The sequence below is a fragment of the Salmo salar genome, chromosome 01, assembly GCF_965601325.2.
Source record: "Salmo salar chromosome 01, fSalSal1, whole genome shotgun sequence".
Classification (NCBI taxonomy): Eukaryota; Metazoa; Chordata; class Actinopteri; order Salmoniformes; family Salmonidae; genus Salmo; species Salmo salar.
This window is the reverse complement of record NC_138291.1, coordinates 171,240,402-171,254,274: the sequence shown is the minus strand read 5'-3', so window position 1 is coordinate 171,254,274 and position 13,873 is coordinate 171,240,402. Positions and strand designations below refer to the sequence as shown.

The 13,873-nt window shown below is 45.9% G+C and overlaps 1 protein-coding gene across 1 annotated transcript in view; it reads right to left on the bottom strand.

Moving 5' to 3' along the window:
* Positions 1-1,537: 1,537 nt before the first annotated feature.
* Positions 1,538-13,873, bottom strand: part of crb2a (crumbs cell polarity complex component 2a) — a 37,153-nt gene continuing 24,817 nt past the window's right edge. Inside the window, exons 5-13 of the mRNA XM_014143448.3 lie at positions 12,884-13,054; positions 12,624-12,737; positions 10,994-11,962; positions 9,931-10,520; positions 9,367-9,532; positions 8,254-9,124; positions 7,792-7,905; positions 2,452-2,578; positions 1,538-2,125 (exon numbers count right to left, since the gene is read on the bottom strand). Of these exons, the coding sequence (XP_013998923.3) occupies positions 1,904-2,125; positions 2,452-2,578; positions 7,792-7,905; positions 8,254-9,124; positions 9,367-9,532; positions 9,931-10,520; positions 10,994-11,962; positions 12,624-12,737; positions 12,884-13,054 (3,344 nt within the window). The 3' untranslated portion in view covers positions 1,538-1,903. The remainder of the gene's footprint in view (positions 2,126-2,451; positions 2,579-7,791; positions 7,906-8,253; positions 9,125-9,366; positions 9,533-9,930; positions 10,521-10,993; positions 11,963-12,623; positions 12,738-12,883; positions 13,055-13,873) is intronic.

Here is a 13,873-nt window from a genome sequence, read left to right as displayed (position 1 = left end):
AACTATAGCCTCTTCACACAAAAAGAAAATCAGTCATTCAAATTTGGGAAGGGGTAGGGATTGTGGAGTCCGACAGAGAGCGAGGTCTCACAAGGATGAATTTATTCTCCAAAATGCGTGCTCTACCAGTTCTAGAACTGTGTAACCTTGAGTGTGTAGTGGTGCCACAATTCCACATATTGTGACCGTGGAGGATAAATTTGTCTTATGAGCAGAGTTCCTGGGGGGGAAGAGACAGACATTATGTCTTCAACAGGCAGTACATTGGCGGGTAGATTCTTTGCTAGTGGTGACTAAAGTGGCTTTGTAAAGAAAACCAACCCGTTGATTACAGTTGCTTTTGGCCCAAAGACTGTTTAAACGGTGCAGAACCATTGAACTTTTAGTTGTAAAAGTTGTAAAATACTGAATCTCCCCTTTAAGATTGTTGCCCTACCTAGAGAACTGTTGCCCTACCAATAATTGCAAGGCTCTAGTAAGGGTGTGGGTAGGTGGTGCCCCCTGTTTATGTATTTCTTAAAAAAGAAAAGTCCATCCAGTCCATCTTTTCCCAATGCTCACTCCTAGAGCATATGCCTCCTCTCCGTCTGTGGGAGACAAGCGGTTGTCCTTTGGTCCTTGGGCTCCCCCAACCAGGATGCTCCAACTGTCAGTTCTCTACCAACCAACCCCCACTGCTCACCCCCAGTTCTCTACCAACCAACACCCACTGCTCACCCCCACTCCTCCAACTGTCAGTTCTCTACCAACCAACCCCCACTGCTCACCCCCAGTTCTCTACCAACCAACCCCCACTGCCCAGCCCCACTCCTCCAACTGTCAGTTCTCTACCAACCAACCCCCACTGCCCACCCCCACTCCTCCAACTGTCAGTTCTCTACCAACCAACCCCCACTGCTAACCCCCAGTTCTCTACCAACCAACACCCACTGCCCACCTCCACTCCTCCAACTGTCAGTTCTCTACCAACCAACCCCCACTGCTCACCCCCAGTTCTCTACCAACCAACCCCCACTGCCCACCCTCACTCCTCCAACTGTCAGTTCTCTACCAACCAACCCCCACTGCCCACCCCCACTCCCCCAACCAGGATGCTCCAACTGTCAGTTCTCTACCAACCAACCCCCACTGCCCACCCCCAGTTCTCTACCAACCAACCCCCACTGCCCACCCCCAGTTCTCTACCAACCAACCCCCTCTGCCTACCCCCAGTTCTCTACCAACCAACCCCCACTGCCCACCCCCAGTTCTCTACCAACCAACACCCACTGCTCACCCTCACTCCCCCAACTGTCAGTTCTCTACCAACCAACCCCCACTGCCCACCCCCAGTTCTCTACCAACCAACCCCCACTGCTCACCCTCACTCCCCCAACTGTCAGTTCTCTACCAACCAACCCCCACTGCCAACCCCCAGTTCTCTACCAACCAACCCCCACTGCTCACCCCCACTCCCCCAACTGTCAGTTCTCTACCAACCAACCCCCACTGCCCACCCCCAGTTCTCTACCAACCAACCCCTACTGCTCACCCCCACTCCCCCAACTGTCAGTTCTCTACCAACCAGCTCCGACTGCCAACCCTCACTCCGTTAACCTCCACTCCCTCCCCAAGATCCTCAAAACCACTCACACATTAGATCAGTCAAACAAAACACAATTACACGGCACCACTGGGTCAGTAACAAGTCCATCTGTCCAGCAGGGGGCAGCAGATCATCTCTTCTCCTCTTGTATCTCCTTCCAGCCAGCTAGACTGACTATACAGAGTCTTATTGTCTCAAGTGAGTCTCGCGCACCTGCCAGCAGTGCGGTGCTCTCAGATCTGCTTTTGCAGCTTTTTGTGTTACGCTGCCTAGCAACATATTCCGAGCCCAGTTCTCGGATCAGCTTTTATGACCCGATCAGATGAGCCGCTCCTCGGGGGGAACCTTAAGCATGCTGTCCATCTCCAGACGCGCCCCGGCCACCTCCTGAGTGCTGGGGCTGTAGGCGCCCTCTGACTGGCGTTTCTTGCGGGCAGTGAGCACCATGAAGGTGATGCCGATGACAGCCAGCAGGACACAGAGGCACACCAGGGGGATGGCTATCACGAGCCACGGCACCCTCTCTTTCTGGGGCTGTTTCTGCAAGGCGGGAAAACAATCAAGGAACCAAGGGAGAAACGTCAGTGATGAGTAAATGACTATGGCTAATTCTAAAATGACCTAATGCAAAACATTTTTATTACACGTCATAATAATTTTCATGAATAAACCATTATAAATAATTTAATCTTTATAAATACCATAAAACATTTATAAATGTTATTAAGGTTCATGCGTTGTAAAGATTAAATACTTATAAATGCTTATTAATGTTTACTAATCATGAAATAATTTATTATAGATGATGAGTGCAAAATTACTTCGAAGAGAAGGAGCAGGAGAATGAAGAAGTCAAGAGTTCTTACACTTGTATCGCAGAACAGACCGCTGTAGCCAGGCAGGCAAACACACCAGAACCTGTTGACTCGATCGATACACGAGCCACCATTCTGACAGGGGTTCGACTCACACTCATCTATCTCCGTTTCACACCTGAGGAGAATAACACAATAAGGATATTTAAAGTCTAGACCACAGCAAGCATCATGTGAGATTTACAATACCAGTCAAAAGTTTGGACACACCAACTCATTCAAGGTTTTTTTTTTTTTTTTTTACTATTTTCTACATTGTAGAATAATAGTGAAGACATCAAAACTATGAAATAACACATATGGAATCACGTAGTAACCAAAAAAGTGTTAAACAAATCAAAATATATTTTATATTTGAGATTCTTCAAAGTAGCCACCCTTTGCCTTGACAGCTTTGCACACTCTTGGCATTCTCTCAACCAGCTTCACCTGGAAAGCTTTTTCAACAGTCTTGAAGGAGTTCCCACATACGTTGAGCACTTGTTGACTACTTTTCCTTCACTCTGCGGTCCAACTCATCCCAAACCATCTCAATTGGGTTGAGGTCAGTTGATTGTGGAGGCCAGGTCATCTGATGCAGCACTCCATCACTCTCCTTCTTGGTCAAATAGGCCTTACACCACCTGGAGGTGTGTTGAGTCATTGTCCTGTTGAAAAACAAGTGATAGTCCCACTAAGCGCAAACTAGATGGGATGGCATATTGCTGCAGAATGCTGCGGTAGCCATGCTGGTTAAGTGTGCTTTGAAGTCTAAATAAATCAGTGACAATGTCACCAGCAAAGCACCCCCACACCATCACACCTCCTCCTCCATGCTTCACGGTGGGAACCACACATGCAGAGATCATCTGTTCACCTACTCTGTGTCTCACAAAGACATGGTGGTTGGAACCAAAAATCTCACATTTGGACTCATCAGACCAAAGGACAGATTTCCACCGGTCTAATGTCCATTGCTCGTGTTTCTTGGTCCAAGCAAGTCTCTTCTTCTTACTGGTGTCCTTTAGTAGTGGTTTCTTTTGCAGCAATTTGACCATGAAGGCCTGATTCACGCAGTCTCCTCTGAACAGTTAATGTTGAGATGTGTCTGTTACTTGAACTCTGTGAAGCATTTATTTGGGGTGCAATCTGAGTTGCAGTTAACTCTAATGAACCTATCTTCTGCAGCAGAGGTAACTGTGGATCTGTCTTTCCTGTGGCGGTCATGAGAGCCAGTTTCATCATAGCGCTTGATGGTTTTTGCGACTGCACTTGAAGAAACTTGAAATGTTCCGGATCAAAATACTGATGGACTGTCGTTTCTCTTTGCTTATTTGAGCTGTTCTTGCCATAATATGGATTTGGTCTTTTACCAAATAGGGTTATATTCTGTATACCACACCTACCTTGTCTCAACACAACTGATTGGCTCAAACGCATGAAGAAGGAAAGAAATTCCACAAATTAACTTTTAAATGCATTCCAGGTGACTACCTCATGAAGCTGGTTGAAAGAATGCCAAGAGTGTACAAAGCTGTCATTAAGGGAAAGAGTGGCTACTTTGAAGAATCTTAAATGTAAAATATATTTTGATTTGACAGGCTCAAAATGGCCAGAAACAAAGAACTTTGTTCTGTAACTCGTCAGTCTATTCAAGTTCTGAGAAATTAAGGCTATTCCATGCGAGAAATTGCCAAGAAACTGAAGATCCCGTACAACGCTGTGTACTACTCCCTTCACAGAACAGCGCAAACTGGCCCTAACCAGAATAGACAGAGGAGTGGGAGGCCCCGGTGCACAACTGAGCTGTTCTGTGAAGGGAGTAGAACACAGCGTTGTATGAGATCTTCAGTTTCTTGGCAATTTCTCGCATTAAATAGCCTTAATTTCTCAGAACAAGAATAGACTGATGAGTTTCAGTTTCTGGCCATTTTGAACCTGTAATCGAACCCACAAATGCTGATGCTCCAGATACTCAACTAGTCTAAAGAAGGCCAGTTTTATTGCTTCTTTAATCTCCACAACAGTTTTCAGCTGCGCTAACATAATTGCAAAAGGGTTTCTAATGATCAATTAGCCTTTTAAAATGATGAACTTGGATTAGCTAACACAACGTGCCATTGGAACACAGGAGTGATGGTTGCTGATAATGGACCTCTGTACGCCTATGTAGATATTCCATAAATAATCTGCCATTTCCAGCTACAATAGTCATTTACAACATTTGTTTGAGTCATTAACAATGTCTACACTGTATTTCTGATCAGTTTGATGTTATTTGAATGGACAAAAATGTGCTTTTCTTTCAAAAACAAGGACATTTCTAAGTGACCCCAAACTTTTGAACGGTGGTGTATATATTCTGGTATCCATCCCTATCATCCCAAGCAGTTTTGTTAACCTCTCTAGGGTATGTGGGACGAAATCGTCCCACCTACTCAACAGCCAGTGGAATCCCGTGGCGCGATATTCAAATACCTTAGAAATGCAATTACTTCAATTTCTCAAACATATGACTATTTTACACCATTTTAAAGACAATACTCTCGTTAACCTGTTAGGGCTAGGGGGCAGTATTGACACGGCCGGATAAAAAAACGTACCCGATATAATCTGGTTACTACTCCTGCCCAGTAACTAGAATATGCATATAATTATTGCCTTTGGATAGAAAACACCCTAAAGTTTCTAAAACTGTTTGAATGGTGTCTGTGAGTATAACAGAACTCATATGGCAGGCCAAAACCTGAGAAGATTCCATGCAGGAAGTGGCCTGTCTGACAAGTTGTGTTTCATCTTGGCTCTTTTTATTGAAGACTGAGGATCTTTGCTATAACGTGACACTTCCTACGGCTCCCATAGGCTCTCAGAGCCCGGGAAAAAGCTGAACGATATCGAGGCAGCCTCTGGCTGAAACACATTATCGCTTTTGGCAAGTGGCCGATCAGAGTACTATGGGCTTAGGCGGGTGCCCGAGTCGACCCCATGCTTTATTTTCTTTCGTCTGTTTACCTAAACGCAGATTCCCGGTCGGAATATTATCGCTTTTTTATGAGAAAAATGGCATAAAAATGTATTTTAAACAGCGGTTGACATGCTTCGAAGTACGGTAATGGAATATTTAGAATTTTTTTGTCACGATTGCGCCATGCTCGTCACCCTTATTTACCCTTTCGGATAGTGTCTTGAACGCACGAACAAAACGCCGCTATTTGGATATAACGATGGATTATTTGGGACCAAACCAACATTTGTTATTGAAGTAGAAGTCCTGGGAGTGCATTCTGACGAAGACAGCAAAGGTAATAACATTTTTCTTGTAGTAAATCTGACTTTGGTGAGTGCTAAACTTGCCGGGTGTCTAAATAGCTAGCCCTGTGATGCCGGGCTATCTACTGAGAATATTGCAAAATGTGCTTTCACCGAAAAGCTATTTTAAAATCAGACATATCGAGTGCATAGAGGAGTTCTGTATCTATAATTCTTAAAATAATTGTTATGCTTTTTGTGAACGTTTATCGTGAGTAATTTAGTAAATTCACCGGCAGTGTTCGGTGGGAATGCTAGTCACATGCTAATGTAAAAAGCTGTTTTTTGATATAAATATGAACTTCATTGAACAAAACATGCATGTATTGTATAACATAATGTCCTAGGGTTGTCATCTGATGATCAAAGGTTAGTGCTACATTTAGCTGTGGTTTGGGTTTATGTGACATTATATGCTAGCTTGAAAAATGGGTGTCTGATTATTTCTGGCTGGGTACTCTGCTGACATAATCTAATGTTTTGCTTTCGTTGTAAAGCCTTTTTGAATTCGGACAGTGTGGTTAGATTAACGAGAGTCTTGTCTTTAAAATGGTGTAAAATAGTCATATGTTTGAGAAATTGAAGTAATAGCATTTCTAAGGTATTTGAATAACGCGCCACAGGATTCCACTGGCTGTTACGTAGGTGGGACGATTTGGTGCCACCTACCCTAGAGAGGTTAATCTAACCACACTGTCCGATTTAAAAAAGGCTTTACAACGAAAGCAAAACATTAGATTATGTCAGCAGAGTACCCAGCCAGAAATAATCAGACACCCATTTTTCAAGCTAGCATATAATGTCACATAAACCCTCCCGCTAAATGCAGCACTAACCTTTGATGATCTTCATCAGATGACACTCCTAGGACATTGTTATACAATACATGCATGTTTTGTTCAATCAAGTTCATATTTATATCAAAAACCAGCTTTTCACATTAGCATGTGACGTTCAGAACTAGCATACCCACCGCAAACTTCCGGTGAATTTACTAAATTACTCACGATAAACGTTCACAAAAAACATAATTATTTTAAGAATTATAGATACAGAACTCCTTTATGCAATCGCTATGTCCGATTTTAAAATAGCTTTTCGGCAAAAGCACATTTTGCAATATTCTGAGTAGATAGCTCGCCATCACGGGCTAGCTATTTTGACACCCACCAAGTTTGGCACTCACCAAACTCAGATTTACTATAAGAAAAATTGGATTACCTTTGCTGTTCTTCGTCAGAATGCACTCCCAGGACTTCTACTTCAATAACAAATGTTGGTTTGGTTCAAAATAATCCATAGTTATGTTCAAATATCCTCTGTTTTGTTCGTGCGTTCAAGACACTATCCGAAGGGTAACGAAGGGTGACGCGCCGGCGCGTATCGTGACAAAAAAATTCTAAATATTCCATTACCGTACTTCGAAGCATGTCAACCGCTGTTTAAAATCAATTTTTATGCGATTTTTCTCATAAAAAAGCGATAATATTCCGACCGGGAAACCCTGTTTTCGTTCAAAGACTAAAAATCTAAAATGGACTCTTCTCGTGCACGCTCGCGCCAGTCTCATTGTTCTCTGATCGACCACTTACCAAATGCGCTACTGTTTTTCAGCAATGCGCTGCAAAGTCATCATTCAACGTTCTGCCGCCTTCTGAGAGCCTATGGGAGCCGTAGGAAGTGTCACGTTACAGCAGAGATCCTCAGTTTTCAATAAAGAGAGTGTAGAAGGCCAAGAAATGGTCAGAGAGGGCACTTCCTGTAAGGAATCTTCTCAGGTTTTTGCCTGCCATATGAGTTCTGTTATACTCACAGACACCATTCAAACCGTTTTAGAAACTTTAGGGTGTTTTCTATCCAAATCAAACAATTATATGCATATTCTAGTTTCTGGGCAGTAGTAATAACCAGATTAAATCGGGTACGTTTTTTTATCCGGCCGTGCAAATACTGCCCCCTACCCTAGAGAGGTTAACAGCTGTATTATTTTGTGCATGTCAACCATTTTTGTCCCACACTATTGAAAGGAGTTTGGGAACTTACCTCTCCCCTGCAAAACCGGGCACACAGGTACAGTTGGCCCCCCACAGTCCGTCATGGCAGATCCCGTTTTCACACTGAACATCCTCTTCGCATGTCAGTGGAGGATAAATCCATCTGTGGGTGATGTACAGAATTACACCTTCACAATGGCGACACAAAGCCTGTTTTATCTTGAAAACTATCCAATGTCCATAAATAGGTGTAAGGGTGTAGGGTTCCAGTTCATCAAAAGTATATAATCATGCAACTTATATTTAAAATATCCCTTTGTCACTTTAATATATTTCCATAAGGTATTCAGTATTTGATCTGATAGGTTGAGAAACTCAATATAAAACTTGTGTTAAACACATATGTGCTAGCTAGATAAAAATAATCTGAGAATCTGTTGTTCCACATGACAATGATCCCTGTCACTTACTGTGACACTAATTGGTTGGTGTAAACAGAAAGTCTACTCACTGGCAGAGTGGGCCGGTGAAGTCGTCTGTGCACTCGCAGGTGTAGCTGTTCACCCGGTCCATGCAGGAGCCCCCGTTCTCACAGCCATGTTCCTCACACTCATTCAGGTCCTCATCGCAAGAAACGCCCCCATACCCCGGGTTGCACACGCACTCGAAACCTGCCAACTCATCCATGCAGGTGCCGTGGACGCAGGGCCCAGACGCGCACTCGTCCGTGTCCACCTCGCAATTTTCTCCCTCCCAACCTGGCTTGCAAACACAGTCAAACTTGTTAAAGAGATCCTTGCACATGGCGCCGTTCTGACAGGGGTCAGAATGGCATACGTCCGCACTCGTACAGCCCATATGAATGTCCTCGTCGCTCGTTCTGTGGAAGTGGGCAGGCTGTGGCGGGTGTAGGTCATCCACAAATGGTAGATAGACCCCGCTGACCCTTACGGCGCCCAGGCAGCCTGTGAAGCTCTCGGCGATAGCAACCTCCGCCCCTTCCTCGTTGAGGAAGTGCAGGGCACCTGCCTCCTCTGGGGTGCTGCTGGCGTCAGTGATGCCATCCACGGTGATGACCCAGTGTGACGCCTCGCTATCCGGGTCAGCCATGGAAATGCTCACCCGGTGCCAACCGCCGTCGGCCACGTGTCGCACGCCGGAGAAGGTCAGCACCTCCACACTGTTGCCACCGTGGATCTCGACATGGATAGAGGAGTCCAGCAGTCCCACCAGTAGGAGCTCGGCCCCGTGGGAGGCACGGAGCAGCACGGCTTTCTCTGAGCGGGTACGGAGCTCCAGGTACACGTGGGTCAGAGGCGAGCCCAAGGAACCCTCTGCACTGTACTGCACCGGATTGTTCTCGAAGGTAGCGTTGGCCACACCTGAGGGTCAAGAAGTGCGTAAGACTTCAGATGAAAACACCACCTTTTTGTTTTATTAAAGCTATCTAGTATGCATTTTGTGTGTGGGAGATTTTTCTCATTCATGCAATGACAGCTATACACTAAAGTAAATTAAAATAGCAACGCTTTTGAAAGAAAGAGATGGTGAAGAAACTCTTAAGTAGTTTTGCAAGACTTGAGTGATTTTATTCAAGCTGAGAATTAGTTTAATATTTCCTCACACTCATATCCATCGGTCAGGTCCACACAATGTCCACCATTGACACACGGGTCGCTGACACACCACACACGCGTCTCACAGGTCTTCCCAGTGAAAGCCACAGGACAAGAACATGCAAAGCCGTTCCAGGTGATGGTGCAGTCTCCTCCGTTCTGGCATGGCTCCAGCTTCAGAACAAAAGAACATTCAGTGAACATTTAAACAACATTTAGTCAATTTTAGTCCAGTCACAAGTCACTGAGTTGTCCTCATTCATTACTGACAATGTCCTTCTATTTCAAGTTAATCTGAATTTTGATACAGTTGACATGTCACATTTACATCCTACCCCTCATGTCTGTAGTACTTCCCTCTGTTGATCAAATCAAATTGTTTTTGTCACGTGCAGAATACAACAGGTATACCTTACTGTGAAATGCTTACTTACAAGCCCTTAACCAACAGTGCAGTTCAATAAATAATAGTCATGTGTCAGTTGTCTCATACCACGGCACGCTTCCGGTTAATACAATATTATTACACGTTATTACAATAGGGGTCCTGGTATGAGTGTAGTCAGTCCTACCTGGCAGGTGTTGTCGCTAATACAGCCCGGCTCTACATTCTCAGCATCGGCGGGGAAGTAGACCTCTCCCTCTGAGTTATTTAGCGTGCTGTTCCATGCATCCACGTCCAGATGCGCTCCGTCCAGGCGCAGGTCCTGCAGGCAGCCCTTGAAGTGTCCCCCCCAGGCCTCAGAGTTTTCCCCCTCCCTGGGGAGACCCCCTACGTAGGCCAGGTCCCCACTGTGCACCTCCACCTCGGGAACCTCACCTATTCCGTAGCGCAGGCCGGCGTGCTGGAAGAACACCCGTCCATACTGGACCTCGACGTGTACAAGTTGCTTCTTGCCGGTGGTCACGACGACGGGTGCCGTCAGTGGGTGGCTTTCGGGGACGGAGCTGACCAGGACTCTCCCCATGCCCAGGTAAACATTAAAGTAGGCCTCGCCCTCTTCTCCGTCCTCTCCGGGTCGCCTCAGCTGGAAGAGCAGGCCGTCGGGCTTCAGAGACCGCAGGAAGAAGGAGACGCTGAAGTTGGCACCGTGATCAGTGCCAATGTCATAGGCACTGTAGCTCACAGTTTCCTCATGGCTGTATGTCCAGGAGGGGAACTCTATCAGAACAGATAAAAGGAAATAAATACAAACTTGAACCAGAGGAATAAACCATGTGTACCTGGCCTGGCCATAGAAAGACATTAGGTAACACTTTATTTGGATAGTCAGTAACATTTGTACTTACTATCTACTAACCCTAGCCCTAAATCCTTATCCTAACCCTAACCTTAACCTTAGCAAGCAGTTGGTTGTCAACAGATAGTTTGTTGATAGTATGACCATCTGTAAAGCATCTACCGTTGCACTATCCGGGCAATCCAAATAAATTGTAACCAAACCTTAGGGCAAATTACTAATCAAAAAGTGAATACAAATATCTTAGAAAAATTACTTTAATGAAGTGAGCTAGAGCACTTGGAATTGCGAATGAGATTAATTAGAAAACGGTCTGGATGGAATTTTCTAAATGAATGTCTTTCTCAGAAGACTGTATTAGCAGATACATTGTTGGAAGGTAAATGTTGCTTACCTTCGGAGCAGCTGTGACCGTGGTAGGGCCGGTAGCAGTTGCAGCGGTGGCTGATCCACAGGTCCACACAGTGGCCTTGACCGGAGCAGGGGTCAGGTTCGCACCAATCTGTCTTGCTACAGCCTAGCTCCATCTCATTGGCCTGCTCCTCTGGAAGGTTCTGGGGCAGGATGTCCTTGAAGTCGATCAGCAGGTCCTCCACACACCCCACAAACCCGTGGCCACTCTTCGTGTGCTCCAGCAACTCTCTGGGGGCACCGCCCACGTAGACGTAACCAAACGCCTCAGAGGGAACGAAGTGTGGCCCGTTGGGACCACCATCCTTCACCGTGCACCCTTCGCTGTCGCATCCTGGACCTTTCAGGTTAAAAACCAGCCCTTCCTCTTCGTTCACGTACACGTCAGCGTCGTGCCAGTCTCCGTCGCTGACCAGCCCAGAGAATGTAACCTCCAGCTCGGCGTCCTCTGAGAAGGCCTTGGCGCGAAGACCTCCACCCACAATCTCCAGCAGGAGGTGGCTGTCGGCATTGCCACGGTAGAAGAGCACCATGTCGGGCAAGGTGGTGCGAAAGCGTAGCCGGACTCCCTTCCCGTGGTGGTGGTGCTCGGCATGCCTCCGTCTCCTCCTCTCTTCCACTTCCTGGGTGACCATGATGAGGACGAAGCCCGGACTGGAGAATGAGAAGGTGGTGGGGGTGGAGCAGAGCTCGCCGTAGAAGCCGTGGGGGCAGAGGCAGGTGTGGCCATGCTCTTCCTCTTCCAGCCACGGGTGGCAGGTGGCGCCATTCTGGCATTCTTGATCCATGCAGCCCAGGAGCTGGATGTCGCAGTGGTGGCCACCCCAGGGCAGCTTGTCAGGCTCAGCCTCAGGACAGTGGCAGGTGTAGCTGGCCACGCCGTCCTCGCACCATGCCCCGTTCAGACACGGCTGGCTCTCGCACTCATCAATATTGATTTCGCAAATTTCCCCTGCAATGCACTATTTCAGTCAGACTTTTGAAGATTGATCTACCTAGAATTGAATCTACAGATCAGTCCATTCTTCTGATATGATAAAAACAGCACAAGGATATACACTGAGTGTACAAAACATTAAGAACATCTTCCTAATATTGAGTCCCCCTCTTTTGCCCTCAAAACAGACTCAATTCGTTGGGCATGGATGGTGTCGAAAGCATTTCACAGGGATGTTGGCCCATGTTGACTCCAATGCTTCCCACAGTTGTGTCCTTTGGGTGGTGGACAATTGGAAACTGTTGAGCGTGAAAAACCCAGTAGCGTTACAGTTCTTCACAAAACAACGGTGCGCCTGGCACCTACTACCATAAGGCAGTTCAATCTTTTGTCTTGCTCATTCACCCTCTGAATGGTACACATACACAATCCATGTCTCAATTGTCTCAAGGCTTTACAATCCTTCTTTAACCTGTCTCCTCCCCTTCATCTACACTGATTGAAGTGGATTTAACAAGTGACATCAAATAAGGGATCATAGACTGACCAGGTGAGTCCAGGAGAAAGTTATGTCATGGAAAGAGCAGGTGTTCCTAGTGTTTTGTACAGTCAGTGTAGATAATACTGTCCTGCTGTAATGATGTACAGAAGTATACAGAGTTTTTGAAAACCTTACCCATAAATCCTTCCGGACATAAACAGGTGTAGCCATTCACCTGATCCTCACAAGAGCCTCTATTCTGGCAGGGTTCAGACTCACACTCATCAATGTTCACAGAACAGTTCTCTCCTGGAAAGGGACAAAGAAACAACACCAACAGCCTTATTTTTTGTCTGTGTGAAATGGCCAAAACAATTCAAAAAAGTAACCAACTTTAAATTTGCTCCTGTTCAACATTAATAAAAACCCTCTCCTTTCATTGGACTGCGTCTCACCTGCGAAGCCGGGTTGACATTGGCACAGGTATCCGGCAGCGTCGGCGAACCTGAACTCCCAGTCCATCTCCCAGTGGGATGTGTCGGAACGCTCGAAACACTCGCCGTCGTTTTCACATGGCTGCTCAGCACACTCATCGATGTCCATCTCACAGTTCTCCCCCTCATAACCTAGTATAACCAATGACATGGAAATACACTGTATGAAGTACTGTTCACTCAAAGCCTAAACAAACTGCACTACTATTAGACCATTATGACACCACCCTCTTTCACTCTCCAGTCGTCTGACAGCATGAACAACTGAACCTACTCCAGACATGAACAACTGAACCTACTCCAGACATGAACAACTGTACCTACTCCAGACATGAACAACTGAACCTACTCCAGACATGAACAACTGAACCTACTCCAGACATGAACAACTGTACCTACTCCAGACATGAACAACTGTACCTACTCCAGACATGAACAATTGTACCTACTCCAGACATGAACAACTGTACCTACTCCAGACATGAACAACTGAACCTACTCCAGACATGAACAACTGTACCTACTCCAGACATGAACAACTGTACCTACTCCAGACATGAACAACTGAACCTACTCCAGACATGAACAACTGTACCTACTCCAGACATGAACAACTGTACCTACTCTAAACATGAACAACTGTACCTACTCCAGACATGAACAACTGTACCTACTCCAGACATGAACAACTGTACCTACTCCAGACATGAACAACTGTACCTACTCCAGACATGAACAACTGAACCTACTCCAGACATGAACAACTGTACCTACTCCAGACATGAACAACTGTACCTACTCCAGACATGAACAACTGTACCTACTCCAGACATGAACAACTGTACCTACTCCAGACATGAACAACTGTACCTACTCCAGACATGAACAACTGAACCTACTCCAGACATGAACAACTGTACCTACTCCAGACATGAACAACTGTACCTACTC